Raw genomic sequence first — 15579 nt, forward strand, 5'->3', positions numbered from 1 at the left:
CCTGACCCTCCAACCTGCCTGTCTTCCATGTCTCTTCCCTGCTTCCAGTGTTTTGCTAGTTAGGGCATTATTTGTGGATCTTCTGGTGGTTACTTTCATTACTTTAAATAAGAAACTTGAGTCAGTATTTGTCAACTCCCCAAGTCAGCTGAGGAAATCAGCCTTCTCTCTGCGTGTTTGTCTCTGGAACAGGGTCCCAGGGCAGGCAAGGGCAGGGACCCACAGCAGTCAGGTTCAGAAGGGCTTAAACACTTCCTGGTCCAGGGTGTGGCTTTGCTGTTGTGGTTTTAGCAGCCAGATCTCCTCTTCTGACTGAATCCTGGGTGCGACATATGAAAACAGTTAACAGTGGGTTTGTTGTGACTGAGGGAGAGGGAGCCCCACTGGGCCATCTCAGGGCACAATTCCAGGGGGATGGTGTGAGTGGCTCCCCAAGGCCCAGAGCCTGTCACTAGGTCCCCAGCCCGGTCACCTCACTTGCAGGTGAGGATACCAGGGCTGGTGCGGCCAGGCTCCTGTGCAGGCTCTCACTGTCTCCCTGCACCCAGGCCTCTGTGAACAGAGCAGACTCTCCCTTTGCGCCTCTGACCGATCCTGAGACAGGCCCCAGAAGCCCAGAAATCTGAGCACCCGTCCAAGCAGGGGCTGTACAAGCCAGTTCCATGGTTTGGTTAGGACTGTTTTTTCTCCTGCCTCTCTCGGGAGCCCACCCCTCAGGCTGTGCTCCCACACCCCTGCTAAGACTGCTCGGGCTCTTGACTGCCTCCTGGAGCCCACTCCTCACGGTGCCCCCAGGGAGGGGGTGGTGCCTCAGGCTTCCTTGCCTGCCACCCTTTCTCTGTCACCTCCCCGCCCTCCGCCTGTGCCCTCACTGGAGTCCTTGAACCTCTTCCAGTCTATGCAGAGTGCCTGGGTGATCTCCAGCCTCGTCGCCCTGAATTCCTCACACACCCGGACAGATCTCATTTATGTCACCAGCCCAGCCCTCCCTCCCGAGTTCAGCCTACTCGGTGTCCATTTGGACACCTCAGCACATCTCAAATTCATACGTGCCCACTGACTCCTGGCTCCCAACCACCCCAGACCTGCTCTGCCTCTGTTCTTCCTCCCACCGAGTGCAGCTTTGTCACACCGCGAGGAGGCGGCTTTTATGGGCTCTGCGTCCCACACCCCACCCTCCCCCAGGCCCCTGCATAGCTGCCACTGTGGTGTGACCTGCCACAGCCTCTCTCCCCTGCACAGCTTCAACAACCTCCCAAAAGGTGTCCCTACTCCTCCCTCCCGATCTGCTCTCCTTACGGCACCAGAGCCATTATTCCAACACTCTGCATCAGAACCTTCCAGAGGCTTCCTGTCCTACTCAGAGTGAAAGCCGAGGTGCCTAGAATCACTTCACGGGCCTACCAGCCGTGCCCCACCCTTGCCTCCGTCACCCCACTCCAGTCCCACAGCCCTTCTCCTGCCACACCTCCGACCTCCCCACCCCTGTCCCGTGTCTGCGTCCCAGGCTCCTCCTCCACCGCAGGACGGCCTCTGCACAAGCCGGCTCCCTCGGTCTCCACTCCAGTGTCATCCTGCCTTCTCCAGCCACCCTCTGTCCGATAGCAGCCCTCCACAGACCTCCTCCTTACCAGCCGTCTGAGTCTTTCCTCCTGATATGCTCTGCACCTTACTTAGCTGTTAATTATCTCACATGCGCACGCACACACACGTAGGCTCCAGGAAGGCAGGACTGTGTTGGTCTTGCTTGTGGTCTCCTCCCAGCACCCGGGACAATGGGTAGGTGGAGTATACAGCAGGCCTCTCCCTTGGCCATCTCCCTGGGCGAGGCTCGGCCAGCACAGAGACGGAGGGCCAGATTTTCTGTCTAAAGGAGGTTTCCCGGCTGGGGCGGGGGGGGGGGGGCCAAGACTAGAGGCTCACAGCCCTGGTGTCCAGCTGGAGACAACAGAACGAGGGTCATTTCAAAACCAGCGTGGCTCCTGAGCAGAGGCCAGGGGAGTGGGGGGAGGGCCATGCCCAGAGGATTGGGAAGGGCTGGGACGAGCTCCTCCAGGCTGAGCCCAGAGCCCAGACGCCCCCATGGGCCCGGCAAGGATACGATGAGGCAGCCAGAGCCTCCAGGTCTGCTCTGCGGCCGCTGCTCCCCTCCGTCCACAGAGGAGAGGAGGCCTGGAGGCCTGTTTAAGAGCACAGTATCTGGGGTCAGGCACACCCAGGCTCAAAGCCTAGCAGTGTCTCCTTTTTGCAGCGTGACTTCCAGCTTATGCCTCCTCTGCCTAGGAACCCAGCATTCGGTTTTATTTCCTTAGGGAAAATCCTCACAAGGATTTGAGGTAGGCCTGGATTATTGGTTTACCAGTAGAAACCCTCATTGGTGAAGCCGCCCCACCCTGACACCCCATGAACGTCCTCAAGCCAAGGAGCTGGTCCCCACGTGTCCCAGGGCTGGTGCTAATGAAGCACAGCCCCTTCCACTGGCAACCCGGGACCCCACGTCGTCCTGTGGCTTGGACCCTCGGGGCTCCTCCCCTGTGGGCTGAGTGTGCTTCTCCCCCAGCACAAGGGGTGGATGGCCCAGCCAGCCTTGTGGGTCACTGAATGGCCTTCAGGCCTGGCTCACCTCCCTCATTCCTGGTTTTCCAGCTCCCACCCCAACTTTGGGTTCAGGCCTGACCCATACAGACCCCCAAAGCCCTTCTGGGTGCTCGGCCTGGGCAGGTAAAATGCAAAGGCCTGGTCTGTCTCCAGAGCGAGTGGTGATAGAAAAGAGAGCCCTGATGCCAAAGACGCGGTCCGCAAGGCCCAGCACCCTGCCCAGCTGTGTGACCTCTGAGCCTCCCTTCCAAGGGCACCAATGGGAAGGTGCGGCAGATGCCCCGGTAGACTCTGAGCAAGGGTGGAAAGGTGGGCGGATGCCCAGAGGGCCTTCCGGAAGCACTCTAGAGTACTGTTAAGAGGTGGACCTGGCGCTAGATGTCTGCCTTCGAGCCCGGGCGCATGGCTGGGCAAGGTACTTGGCTTTGTTGACCGTTGGTTTTCTAATCGATAAAGTGGTACATTGAACTCAGGAAAACTAAGGATGAAACCCGATCACAATGTAAAGAGTCGAACGTAACTATTGGCCACTATTATTTTAAGAGGAAGACATGACAAAACAGCACTACAAACGGTCTCATGTAAGAGTTTGAGCTTCTCTAGGGGCGCCTGGGTGGCTCGGTCGGTTAAGCGTCCGACTTCGGCTCAGGTCATGATCTCACGGTCCGTGAGTTCGAGCCCCGCGTCAGGCTCTGTGCTGACAGCTCAGAGCCTGGGGCCTGTTTCAGATTCTGTGTCTCGTTCTCTCTCTGCCCCTCTCCTGTTCATGCTCTGTCTCTCTCTGTCTCAAAAATAAATAAACGTTAAAAAATTTTTTTTTTTTTTAAAAAAAAAGAAAAAGAGTTTGAGCTTCTCTAAATGCATCTGGAACTACACACACAGCCCTTGACTCAGTGAGAGGCTCTTTGAGAATGTGAGGCCAGGACTTAAGTAAGCTTCCCCTCCTCCGTGGGCACCTCCCACTCTCTGCCCCCAACACCGGCCCCTGGATGGGGCGGGGGGGGGGGGGGGGGGGGGGGCGCGCCATCGCTTCCATGGTTGGCCCCCAGGGGGCGCTGGCCAGGGCCGGGCTGGCTTGTTCCAGGGCCCCTGTGTGTTGCCATCCCCAGCTACCTGGACAGCCTGGATCGGATCGGGGCCGCCGACTACCAGCCCACCGAGCAGGATATCCTCCGAACCAGGGTCAAAACCACTGGCATCGTGGAAACCCACTTCACATTCAAGAACCTCCACTTCAGGTGAGGCCCGGGGAGCCTCCCGAACCCTGGCGAGGACACCGGGACAGATGGGAGCCACCAGCCTCTCCGCCTTGTCTTGTCTGGAACACCCAGTTATCGCCCCGCCTCGGGGGGCTTTGCAGTTGGGACAGACAGTAGATATGAGAAGGGACCTGTCTGTGTGTCTGTTTTCTACCAAGTTCGGGGCCTAGGATGAACAGGGAGGCTTCCTGGAAGAGGCAGCGTTCTAGAGTGAGTCTCCAAGGAACAGAGGATTTGAGTAGACAAAGGGCGGTAGTCTTGTGCCTGGGTGACTTCTGAGGAGGGGGTAGCCCCTCAAAGGCCTCCCTGTGAGGAGTGGGAGGGAATGACGGGTAAGTGTAAGAAAATCTATGAGACCCGATGACCCAGATTACCTCAGAGCTAGAAGGCGCTCATAGATCAGCTGACCCACTGTCTCCGAGTACATGTGGGGGACACCGAGGCCTGAGAGCAAGGCTGTCCCCAAGCACAAAACACAACTCAAGTCCAGGAGCCCAGAGCACCTCAGAACAGAGGCCTGAGGCATGAGGCTGGACTTCTTGGGCCCCCCCGGAGAGTCGTGTCCCCACCTGGGGTCACCTCCATGCACTGAGGCCTGGAAGTCCCTGTCTTGCCCCCACCTACCTTCCAGATGTGGTTTCTGGGTGTCGGTGGAGCAGAGGGAGAAGCCAGGAGGGGGAGCGGCAGGCAGCCATCTGCCAGGGAGGAGTGGCACAGAGCAGAGATGAGGCCATGTCCGTGGACACATCCGGGTCAGACCCCGGCCCTACCGTGCCAGCTCTCGCCAGGGCCGCGGGCACTTAACCCCTTGTGGCCTTCCTTTCCCTCCACAAAACAGGTGACAGTCCCCCCCTGCCTGACTCCCCCCAGGCTGGTTTGGAGTGTGCCCAGACCACAGACGTGAGCAGACACACTCGGAAGGCCAGGAACAGGATGTGCACGTTGCCCTGAGAGGAGGGCCCCGCAGAGACCTTTACTGGGGGCGGCTGAGGCGTAGCCCTCGGTACGGTTCTCGAGGTGCGAGGGCAGGCGCTTGAGTCCCAGCATGTGAGCACAGCCCAGGCACGGGACCGACGGCCACGGTCTGCCCGTCAGCACCTGAAGTGGGGTTTCTCGGCAGGCTCGGGGCTTGACCAGGCCTCCGCACACCTGCCTGGGGCCCACCGCCCACCACTCCCAGACAGCTTCCCTGTCTCCCCACCAGGCTGTTCGACGTCGGGGGCCAGCGATCTGAACGCAAGAAGTGGATCCACTGCTTCGAGGACGTCACAGCCATTATCTTCTGTGTCGCGCTCAGCGGCTATGACCAGGTGCTCCATGAAGACGAGACCACGGTGAGTGGCCCCGGGCCCGCCCGGCCTGTGGAGGCACCGAGGGGCCCAGTCGCACTCTGCCGCGGGGTGAGCCCCGGGGGCACTGGGGCAGGGCCCGCCGCTCCCTCTCCCGACTGTGCGGCCGGGCAGACGCCCCGTGACGCCAGCGCAGGAGGGGCGGCCGCAGCCCGCCCCAGCTCAGGGGCTGCGTGCAGATTGATGACCAACATCTCTGCAGCCTCTGGGACTCAGGCACTTAGTGCCTCTTCAGTGAACACGGCAGAGTCACAGAGGCTGTCGGGTCAGAACAAAATTAAGCAAATCCTAAAAGAAATCAAGGTTGCAGTCGAGCAAGAGCGTAGGTACGACAGAAATAGCTGCTCTTTGCCCCGACAGCCTGCCCCACGCGCTGTCCGGGCCGCTGCCAAGAGAGGTGCGGGGCTGGCAAGGGGAGGGCAGGGCATGCGGCACGGTGGTCAGCGCCCCTCCGCTGGAGGACGCCAGCCCCGGTCCCTGCCTGTGTCACCCGTGCGTCACCCTCAGTCTGGGGCCTCGGAGGACACCAGGCTGGCTTCAAAAGGAGGCCCTCACCTGGAGACGGAGACGGGTGCTGCCTGATCTGGGCCTGTTCCTGGTTCGCTGCCCAATTCAGGCTGCACCCCCGCCCCCCGCCCCATCTCGGTTACTATTATCTGTCAAAGTGGGTTAACGACAGTACCTACGTTGGGGGCCGTTGGCGAGAGAATGAGAGCGCGCGTGAAATACTTGGAACCGTTTCTGGCAGAGCAGCATTGAGCTTGGTGGTTGTATTGTCCCTGGGACTGTCCACCAAGCAGCGGGCCCGTCTGCAGAGCCCGCAAGGGAAGCCGGGTGTTGTCGTGATGCACCCGCAGGGCCCCCGGACACCAGCCCGCAGCACCTCGCGGGGGTCACGGGGTCCTGGCTGTGGGGTCGCTCCCTCGGCATGAGCCAGCTCCTGCTGCGGCCGGCGCGCACAGACCCGGAGCCCCGAGCCTCTCAAAGTCGGCGCTGAGAGTTTGAGGCCGTTTGTCATTATGGTAGGGCCTTGAGCGAGTTTGTCTCCTCTCTGGGTCTGTTTCCTCCTCAGTCCTGGCCTGCTGGCCCCACACGGCGCGGCGACGCAGATCCGGTGGGCTGTGGGCGGTGGGGAGGGACGGGCACAGCAGTGAGGCTTTCGGCAGACTGGGGCTGGAGCCGTCGGCGGGGTGGGTGGGTGATCTGCGTGCCGGTGTGTCCACCTCGTCCTTCCTTGCTCAGGGCCAGCTGCGCCCCTGAGTTGGGTTTTGGCAAAGCCCCCGAAGCCCTGGCTCGTCCAGGGGCAAGGCTCCTGGGGCCTCGGCTGTGAGCTTTTTCTGGTAACGCTGTCGTTCTCAGGGGCTTCGGCGGGCTGTGGCCCCTCAGATCTCTGGAGCTGGGGGTGGGGTGGACGCACACCCTGGGCTTTGCTTGGACCCGGACTCGCTGGCCACCCCACAGCCTGGGGTCGGTTCGTGGCCGGCCCCACAGTGAGTCCCTGCGCAGGGGACGGTCCCTGCACATCTCTTGCTGTTCCGCCGGCCAACTCTGTGCTTTTGGAGCTGCCAGGCCACCCACGTGGTCGGGGCTCCACTCGCCTTGTCCTTCCTCCCTCCAATACCCGGGAGTAAGAAGCAGGGCTGCACAGTGAACCTGATGCTAACCCAGCCACGGGTTTCAAAGAAAGCAGAGAGCTGGCGGTGGGGGGGGGGGGGGGGGTGCAGAGGGGCCCCGGGGTGCAGAGGGGCCCCTCTCTCCTGCGGCCTGCCCTCTCAGGGCTGCCCGCAGCTTAAACCCGAGTCCCGGGCTCGACAGCCACAGGGCCGGACTCTCATTCGCCTCTGGAGCGTCAGGCAGAAGCAGAGGGTCCGACAGCTACAGGGCCCCAAGCTCCTTGGCCCCTGGGCTGCCAGTGAACGAGGGGCCGGGCAGCCGTGGGCACTGTGCTCGGTACCCTCCCCGTCTGCCCACCTGGTCCGGCCCTGCTACCGAGTGGAGCGCACCCCCTGGGGAGCTCTCCCCATAGGCGCCTGCGCCTTCCTTCCCTTCTTGCCTTTACTGTCCCTCTCCCACCCTCCCTCCTCTCTCCTCCTGCCCCATTTCCCCTGCCCTTCTTCATAAGCGCCGAGGCCCAGGACCGTGGGGAAACCAAGGCCAGGAACGGGCCTTCGCTGGGGCCCTTTCCTCCCCAAAGCAGGCTGCCCCTACCTCCTGGGCAGAGCAGCAGCCCCTGCAGGAACGGGCTTCTCAACATGACAACAGCTCACCAGGCGGCTCGTTGCCGTAGGGGCAGCGAGAACGATACCTACCTACCGTTGCTCTAGAGCTAAGCAAAAGTCTGTGCGTCCGGGACTCGGCAGCATCTGGCAGCAGAGGAGCCAGATGGGCGTGGCCCGGGGCCTGGCCCCGCCTCTGCCACTGGGCGAGTGCGAGCCGCCTCTCCACTTCCTCCTTCGTAAAGTGGCCGTGGTGGCAGAGCGGCCTGGCGGGCAGCCGTGACACCCGCCGCACACGGAGCCAGAACGACACCCGCACTCAGGACTCTGCGCGCAGTAGATGACCGTTGTCGGGACTCTGGCCAAGCGTGTGGCCGAAGGACAAGCTGGAGGACACGGACGCTCGGCCCCCGGGAGGCAAAAGCTAGGCCCTGCTGGCCAGTCCTTGGTCCTCAGACTTCCTCTGGGGTCAGCCTGCGCGTCCCCCCCCCCCCACCCCCCGGCCTGGGGCAGAAGTTGGGACTGTCAGGACAGCTGTCTGGAGGTGGCTCCTAGAGGCTGGCCAGGAGCCGGGGGGCTGGAGGCTGCCCACCTGCCAGAGGGCCTCCCTGTCCACTACACCCCAGCACCCCAAGGGTTACATCCTGGCCTCCTACCTCAGGCCTGTGGCTCCAGCGGCCTTGGGCCTCAGCCTGCCGCCATTTCTTCACTGTCACCACCGTCACTACTGCCTGCAGGGCCTTAACTTGCCAAACCAAGGCCAAAACCATGAGCAGATTCTGAGAGACCCTCCAAGTTGGGCAGGTATGAAGCGCCTCCCTCCAAGCGAAATCATCAGCTAAGAGTTGAAAGCACCAGGTTGTCAGGGCGCCGCTGGGTGACTTTGCTGTGAATGCCCTCCCTGCCCACCCTCGCCTTCCATCTCCAGTCCTCGGGCACTGTGGCGGGCACCGTGGCCTAGGCCAGCCTGCGTAGGGGCCTCTGGATGGGCTGGCCTTGACCTCCTGGCCCCGGGACTGGTTGAACCAATATTTCCATTTTTCTCTCTTTCTCTCCTGTGTTCCGCTGGGTTTTTATCTTCCTTTCTGTTTTAATCTGTTTTGCTGGGTTTCTTCTTGGGGTTCTTCTGGCCGCTCTACTGAGAAACCAGCCCCAACAACGAGCTCCCCCAGAGCCGCCCCTGGCCCAGCCACGGCCCAGCCAACCAACCCGATCCCCCAACCGCACCAAGGCCACAGCAAGATCACCCCCTAGACGCTGTCCCCCTGGTGGCTGCTTCCAACTCTGGATTAATTCGAGGATCTCTCAGTCCTCGGTTAATGTTTCCCAACGGAATGCGTGCACCCTCCCACCCCCGCGGGTGAAACCGAATGGGATCCCAGTAGAGAAGTCTGCATGGCCCCTGGTTCCGTGTAGACGTGTTGGATGGCAGTGCTGTCCCTGCGTGCATGGTGCATGTCCTGTCCGCAAGCCGGAGACCCTGCAGGGCCTTCTCTGCCCCCTCCAGGGCAGACCTCCTCCGGGGGTGGGGGGGCAGCATTCTCCATCCTGCCCGCCCTGCTCTGCCCCAGCCTGTCTGCGTGTGGAATGAAGTAGGGACCGTGTCCCGTTTGTCCTGTGGGTCCCCCTGTCTCTGTCCCTCGGTGGTACGTTCAGCCACGCTGGTGGGCCTTTCCTTTGCTTGTTCCGCTGTGTCGGTGGCCGCGGTGAGTCAGGGCCCCAGGCACCGCCAGCCCTCACTTGCCTCTCCGCTCTGTTGCAGAACCGCATGCACGAGTCCCTGAAGCTTTTCGACAGCATCTGTAACAACAAATGGTTCACAGACACGTCCATCATCTTGTTTCTTAACAAGAAGGACATATTTGAAGAGAAGATCAAGAAGTCCCCGCTAACCATCTGCTTCCCTGAATACACAGGTAGAGCCCCCCTGCCCTGCAGGGACAGCAGGGACAACACAGCGGGCTTCTGGCCACGCTAATGCCGGAGGGGGCGGCGCCTCCCGCCCCCGCCAAGTCCAGTCCACCTCTCCCGTGCTCTGAGGATGCCCCAGACCCTGGGAGGAAGAACCCAGCCCAAAACAGAAGACGGGCCTCCAGGCCCCCGGAATGTGCCGTAGTGAGGCGGGCCGGGCAGCCCGCCGGGGCCTCCTGGTCGGAGGAAGCAGGGCTACAGTCCTGGCTCTGCTGCCTCTTGGAGCTGCAGCTTCGACACCTGTAAACACAGGTTATCAGTGAGGCGACAACAGCAGGATGATGAGGGGGTTGAAAGCCGGGGCTTCCAGTCAGGCAGCCCGAGGCTCACACCGGGCTCCGCCACTCATAGCAGGTTAGGTAACTTCTGGGAGCTCACACGTCTGTGAGACGGGGATAATCGCTGTGATTATGCAGCCCTCCCTCAGGACTTGCCGTGCGGACAAAGTGAGCTAATGAGCATGGGGAGCTTAGCATGGCAGCTGGCACATAGTAAGTGCTCACTAAACATTCGCTATTACTGTCACAGTCGTGATGATAACTAACGAGCGCCATAAGAGCACCTCCCACAGGGGCAGTTAGAAGACGGGAATGATCCGTTGGCTATGACGGAGGTCTGCAAGCAGCAGAGACCCTGGCCTCCTGGCAGAGGGGCTGAGGACGTCAGAGCCACCTCTGCTAATGTTGCCGTGGTTCACCTAACTGGGATGTACGAGCAGCCAGGGAAAGCAGCCTGACCAGGGCCCCAGCAGAGGCGGCCAGAACGGCCCAAGTGCCCACTGGCTCTTCCAGATGGCCAGGGCCTGAGCAGACGGGTGAGTGGGTGGAGAAGTGGGCATTCCCAGCCTGACCACCCCCGGGCCTGGAAAGCACAGGGTGAGGGCAGAGTCCCAACAAGACAGGCCTGTCAGGGGAGCCCCCAGGCTAAGCCCCCACCTCCCTGAGAGTAGATGTGGGGGTCATGATGGAGCCAGGCTAGCAGCACCGTCCCCCACTCCCTCGAGGCCAGGCCCCCAGTGGCATGCACCCAAAGATGGACAAGGCCCTCATGCCCACCAGTCAGCCTTCTCTTAGCCCTAAGTTGGTCTGTGGATCCTGCCCTAGGTGACCTGGGCTGTGGCTTGTGGTACAGTGGAAGCAGGCAGGATGGGTCCATCCCCAAGGCTGGTTGGGGGCTGAGGACGTCTGAGTGCCTATGTGTAAGTCCCAAGGACGCTCTCCCTCACCTGTAGCCCAGATCGCAAAAGGAGCTGTGCTCTGGTAGACCCTCAAGGCCAGGCCCGTGTGCTCATGTGCCTGAGGGGCTGGGACCCCCTTCCAGGTCCCAGGCTTCCAGTCCATACAGCAGCCACCCTAGCCTAGCACTGTGGCTCCAAGATCCAGCCCCACTGCCCGGCTGCCCTTAGTCGGCCGTGGGCCCCTACTCTGCCTGGGCCCAGACTCCTGCAGCCTGTGGGGGCCTCAGTGCAAAGCGGGGAGTCCTGTTCCGCTTCTCCCCAGACAGCAGGTGCTTCTCCCGGGCTCACCTGGGAAGAGCAGTGTGGCACTCCCCAGGAAGGTGGCAGAGCCAGGCACTTGTGAATCCCAGGTGGTGACTGTGACAAAGGGGAGGGCTGAGAAGAAGGAGGGAGGAGGCCCAGGTGGCTCACCGACGTCCAGCAGTGGCCAAAGGAGGTGACATGGGGAGGACCTGTCTGCAGGCTGTGCATCAGCCAGGGGCCCACCTTCTCTGAGCAGGACCCACGGTAAGAAAGAACATTTGCATCAGGAGTCAGTGGGGACAGATTTAAAAGGAAAACAGGAGTGTCACGAAACATGACTCACCCTTAATAGGAGCAAGGCACAGTGAGATCTGGTCTTTTTGCTTCATTTCAAACTGGACGTGGACCACTGACTTGCTTGCGTGGCCCCCTGTTGACTTAGCTGAGCCGTCAGGCTGCCCTCCCCCAGTCAGGTTTTCCCCTCAGGGTTGTCAGTGGGAGGTCCTGGCCCTGGGTCTGATGGACACCCTGGTGGCGGCCTCGACTCACCAGCTCCGCACCTGGTCTCTCCTGCAGGCCCCAGTGCCTTCACAGAGGCCGTGGCTTACATCCAGGCCCAGTATGAGAGCAAGAACAAGTCAGCCCACAAGGAGATCTACACCCACGTCACCTGTGCCACTGACACCAACAACATCCAGTTTGTCTTTGACGCCGTGACGGACGTCATCATCGCCAAAAACCTGCGGGGCTGTGGTCTCTACTGAGCCCCAGCCTCACCGACCAGCTGCCCGCCTCCCTGCCTGGACTGCCACCCCACCCCACCCCTAGGACCAGAGCTCCGTCGCCTCTCAGACCGCTCTCTGCACTTGACAAAGAAGCGCCAGCCACTGGCACTGAGGAAGGAGGAGGAAACACCCTCCGTCAGCCGCCCCTCCCCCGGACATCAGAAGGCGTGGTAACACAGGGCCTGGGCCGGGGTGCCGAGTGCCCGCACCACTGGCCTCCGCTTTATCTCTGAGAGTTCTGTCCTGGGGAGAGGGGTGTGGGGGCCAAGGCCACCATTTGGCCCAGAATGGGCATGCACTGCACTTGGTGACTCATACTCAAAGTCCCAGGGTCTCCTCCTGTGTGGGGGTGGCTCTGGGCCAGGGTGCTGGCTGGGGTGGGGGCCGCGGGAGCCACTGCTCAGCCTCTCCTGGGGTCTTTTCTGGTCGAGTGCGGCTGCGTCACCAAAAGCCAGGGTGGGACCAGCCCAACCACGTGTGGGTCCCAGGGCTCAGGCCACGGCGAGTGTCTCCCTCCTCCTTGTGCCTGGATCTCGGCCCTCTGGCACGAGCCCCTTCTTCTCTGGACCATCATCCCTCCTTGCACACTTTGGAGGTTCCCATTGCCTTCTGGGGAACCCCCATCCCTGACTCCTCGTAGGTCTGGAAATGCTTCTGAGACTGACTTATTGCAAAGGCACGTGGTTGATGGTCAGAGGGGTCGAGTCCCGCGCCTGGAAGGAAGTCTAGGAGGAGGTGGGAGGCGGCAGGGGAGGGGAGGCTGAGGGGAAGTAGCTCTGGGGTCGACCGGGATGGGGCCTCACCCCCAGTGCTTGCGGGCTCAAGGATGACCCGTTCACTTTCTCCCATCACCTGGGTCTCTGGCAACTGCTCCAGAATGTGAGTAGTCAGTCGTGCTCTCCCTTCTCAGATTCACAGTGAATCCGGCTCAAACCAGCAAGGCCAGGCGGGGGGGCCCCTCAGGCACCGTGTTCTGAGGTTGAGGAGGCCCCGGGGAGGTGTTGATGTGGCCCCTGCAGCCAATAGCGCAGCTTCCTTCTGTCTCGGTGAAGAAAACAGAGTTTGTCCAGAGCTGTGGGTGTCCTGCCAGCCCTCAGGGGCAGAGGAGGAAAGACAGATGGGGCCACCATCCTGAGGGGCCCAGACTGGCTCAGACACATACCCACCTCCCCCACCCCCCGCCCCACTTCTCTGGAGAGAGAGTCCTAGAACACCCTGGAGGGGCTTTGCTGCAGAGATTCCTGAGCAGAAAGGGGTGGGGTGACTTCTTTTGGTGACCCAGGCCGTGGCTGGCCTCGGGCAATCAACATACCTCTCCCTTACACCCAGGAGCCTCCAGCGGGCTCACGCCAACACCCTAGGCAAGCCCTGTGTGCTTGTTTGGCAGTCGGTCCTAGGAGTCAGATGTGCCCATGGTAGGGGAGAGGGCTGCCCCTTAAGAGGCCTCTGACCCCTCCCTCGAGCCCTCTGTGCTCTCGGCCTCACTCTGGGCTCTGTTCCTGGACTCCCACTACAGCCCCTGGGCTGCCCCAGAGCCAGGAAGAGCCCTGTGCCAACAGCTCTGGGCTTCTTGGTTCCGGTAGGCACAGAGCTCTGGGTGGTGCGCAGGAAACCCAGGGCATCCTCCCTAGTGCCAAATGCCTGCAGGGATGCGTGCCACTGGGAAGCCACACCCCTCGTCCGGCGCACTTACTGCTGCCCCCGTCCTTGTGGGAAGTCACCGGGCAGCCAGGCTGCAGGGACCAACCCCCCCACCAGCCCAAGCCCACTTCAGCTTTGCTTGCCTTGTTGCATGCTGGACTTTGCACCAGGTGCTGGGTCGTGGCAGAGGACAGGCCCCTGGAACCAACAGTCTCCGTGTCCTACTGTGAGCAGCCAAGGCCAGTGAGGCCATTTTGTCCAACAGTGAAGACGTAGCAGGTCTTTCCCGGCATCACCCCACCCTGGAAGTGATCTGCTGCGCCCCTAACTCTGCCCCGTGACCCCAGACTCAAAAGCAGCCACCAAGAGGAGGCATGCTTGGACAACCCCACCTCTAAGGCCATTGCCCTGGAGGTGGAAGTCACTGGCCCTCTGGGCCCAGGGTTCTCCATAGGCCAGCTGCCCCCACCCTCCCCTGTGGCACCAGGAGGCTGGAGGGGCAGGTTGCCTGGGGCCTTCCTGTCCTTCTGTGCCCCAGGCTGCCCGCAGTGCCCTGCGGTGGAGTCCTCGGCTAACGGAAGCCCACACGGAGAGGGCATCTGGGACAAAGTTCCCTCCTTGTCCACTGCGTCTCCCATCCACGTCGTTACTGGTGGCTCCAGTATGGGGAGGGATGACTGAGGGTGACAGATGAGTTCTGGCTCCGTCGTGGGTATGGATGTAAGGGGACGATGTTGTGAGTGAGAGACCAGGCATTGGGGGGCGGGGTGGTGTCTCTCATCCATGGTGGCTTCGTGCGTGTCCCCAAAGGACCATGCCTTAAACTCTATGAATGGCTCTAATTTAGCAGGCTGAGGGGAAACGGGATTTCTAGGAGGGACGCCTTTGCCAAACCCATGAAAAGTGTGCCTGCCATTTAGATGCCTGTGGGCAAGTTCTGTGCCCTGCACCGATTGCCCTCACAAAAGCCCAGTCTGGGCCTTCCCGCTGAGAACTGTGGTTCCCCAGGGCTCTCCAGCCTCCCTGGAGGGAGCCGGGCCTGAGGCCTCTGGCCTGAGGAGGGCGTGAGCTCCACCCTCCCCGACCCCCTCCCCTGACCAGAGGAGAAAGCACTGCGTCTTTCTCTGCGTCTCTCGCCATCAGCCGTGACAGTCTGGGTTCCATGGCCATCTTCCACGGAGGCCTTAGATGCCACGTGCCCTGGCCCTTCCTCTCCCGTCCGTCCCCAGCTGAGCCTGAGGGCCCACAGGCGTGTGCGCCGACTACCCAGGCGCGGTGGCTGAGCCCAAGCAGAGCCACCTCTCCCCCAGCCCGGCTCCCCACCCCGCTGTGGGAACCAGGACACCCAGGCCCTCCGTGACTGCGCTGGGCATCGGTGAGTCTCCCGCAGGGCGGGCAGCAGCGGCGGGGGACCTCCCCACGCGGAACCGCAGCAGGGCAGCCCAGGACCCCTCCAGCCAGCCTTCCCTCCCGCCAGCATGAGCCCCGCAAGGCAGGGCCCCCACTGAGAGCGAGGGCCGTGTACAGTCATCCCCCAAGGGTTGATTCTGCAAGTTTTTCCTGCCCCCGCCTCCCTTCTTGCCGCCCCCCCACCCCCAACCTGGCCTCACTCACTCCTGCTCATCTCCTGCCTCCTCCCCACCCGCCCCTACCCAGGCAGGGGTGAGTCCGGGTGCTGCTGTCCCTCTGCGTACAGCGGTCCCCCCTCCCATCCCTGCCAGCGCTGCCCACCCCGTATTAACTGTAATTTTGTAAGAAGAGTGACTTGTTGGTTTAATAAATCTCTAGTCATTGTAATAATTTATTGGCTACCGTAATGTATTTATTAGTCACCTGCCGTTAATAAAAAGTGCCAGCTTTTTCTAGTGCAAGTGTGGTGTGTTGTGTCAGGGCCCAAGGAGCTTCCCCCAGGTGCACCCACATGACACATGTCCTCGTGCCCTGCACAGGCCCGATCCCAGGGCCAGGACTGTGGGCCGCACGGCAGAGGGGGCACACTCGACTGGAGGCCAGAAGGTTTCCGGGCATCCGGCCTGACCCCGCCGACCTCTTGGGATTGTCATGAGCCCACCTTCCCGTCCCAGTGTGCTTGGTGCCGGCCACACCGCTGCCCTGGGGGACGCAGCAGCCGGGCGGACAGAGCTTTCCTGTGGCTGCTGGTGGCTGGTGGGGGGAGACGGGAAGGTGACCGCGGACAGGAGTGGGTGGCTGTTGCCTGGCTGTGACCTCTGGCTTCTTTCTCTTACCCCCAGCGGTGCTGTCTCCACTTAGCGTGTACTG

The 15579-nt window shown here is 61.8% G+C and overlaps 1 protein-coding gene across 3 annotated transcripts in view; it reads left to right on the forward strand.

Annotated features, from left to right (window-relative positions):
- GNAO1 (G protein subunit alpha o1) overlaps nt 1-15579 on the forward strand; it is a 170337-nt gene that overhangs the window by 146880 nt on the left and 7878 nt on the right. For 2 of the 3 annotated variants that reach the window (XM_007090181.3, XM_007090182.3), the window contains exons 5-6: nt 3708-3836; nt 5062-5191. In XM_007090181.3, the coding sequence (XP_007090243.1) occupies nt 3708-3836; nt 5062-5191 (259 nt within the window). Of the gene's footprint in view, nt 1-3707; nt 3837-5061; nt 5192-9184; nt 9339-11449; nt 15102-15579 lie in introns of those variants that run through there. The other variant, XM_007090180.3, reaches the window with a different exon arrangement.

This window comes from Panthera tigris, chromosome E2, assembly GCF_018350195.1.
Source record: "Panthera tigris isolate Pti1 chromosome E2, P.tigris_Pti1_mat1.1, whole genome shotgun sequence".
Classification (NCBI taxonomy): Eukaryota; Metazoa; Chordata; class Mammalia; order Carnivora; family Felidae; genus Panthera; species Panthera tigris.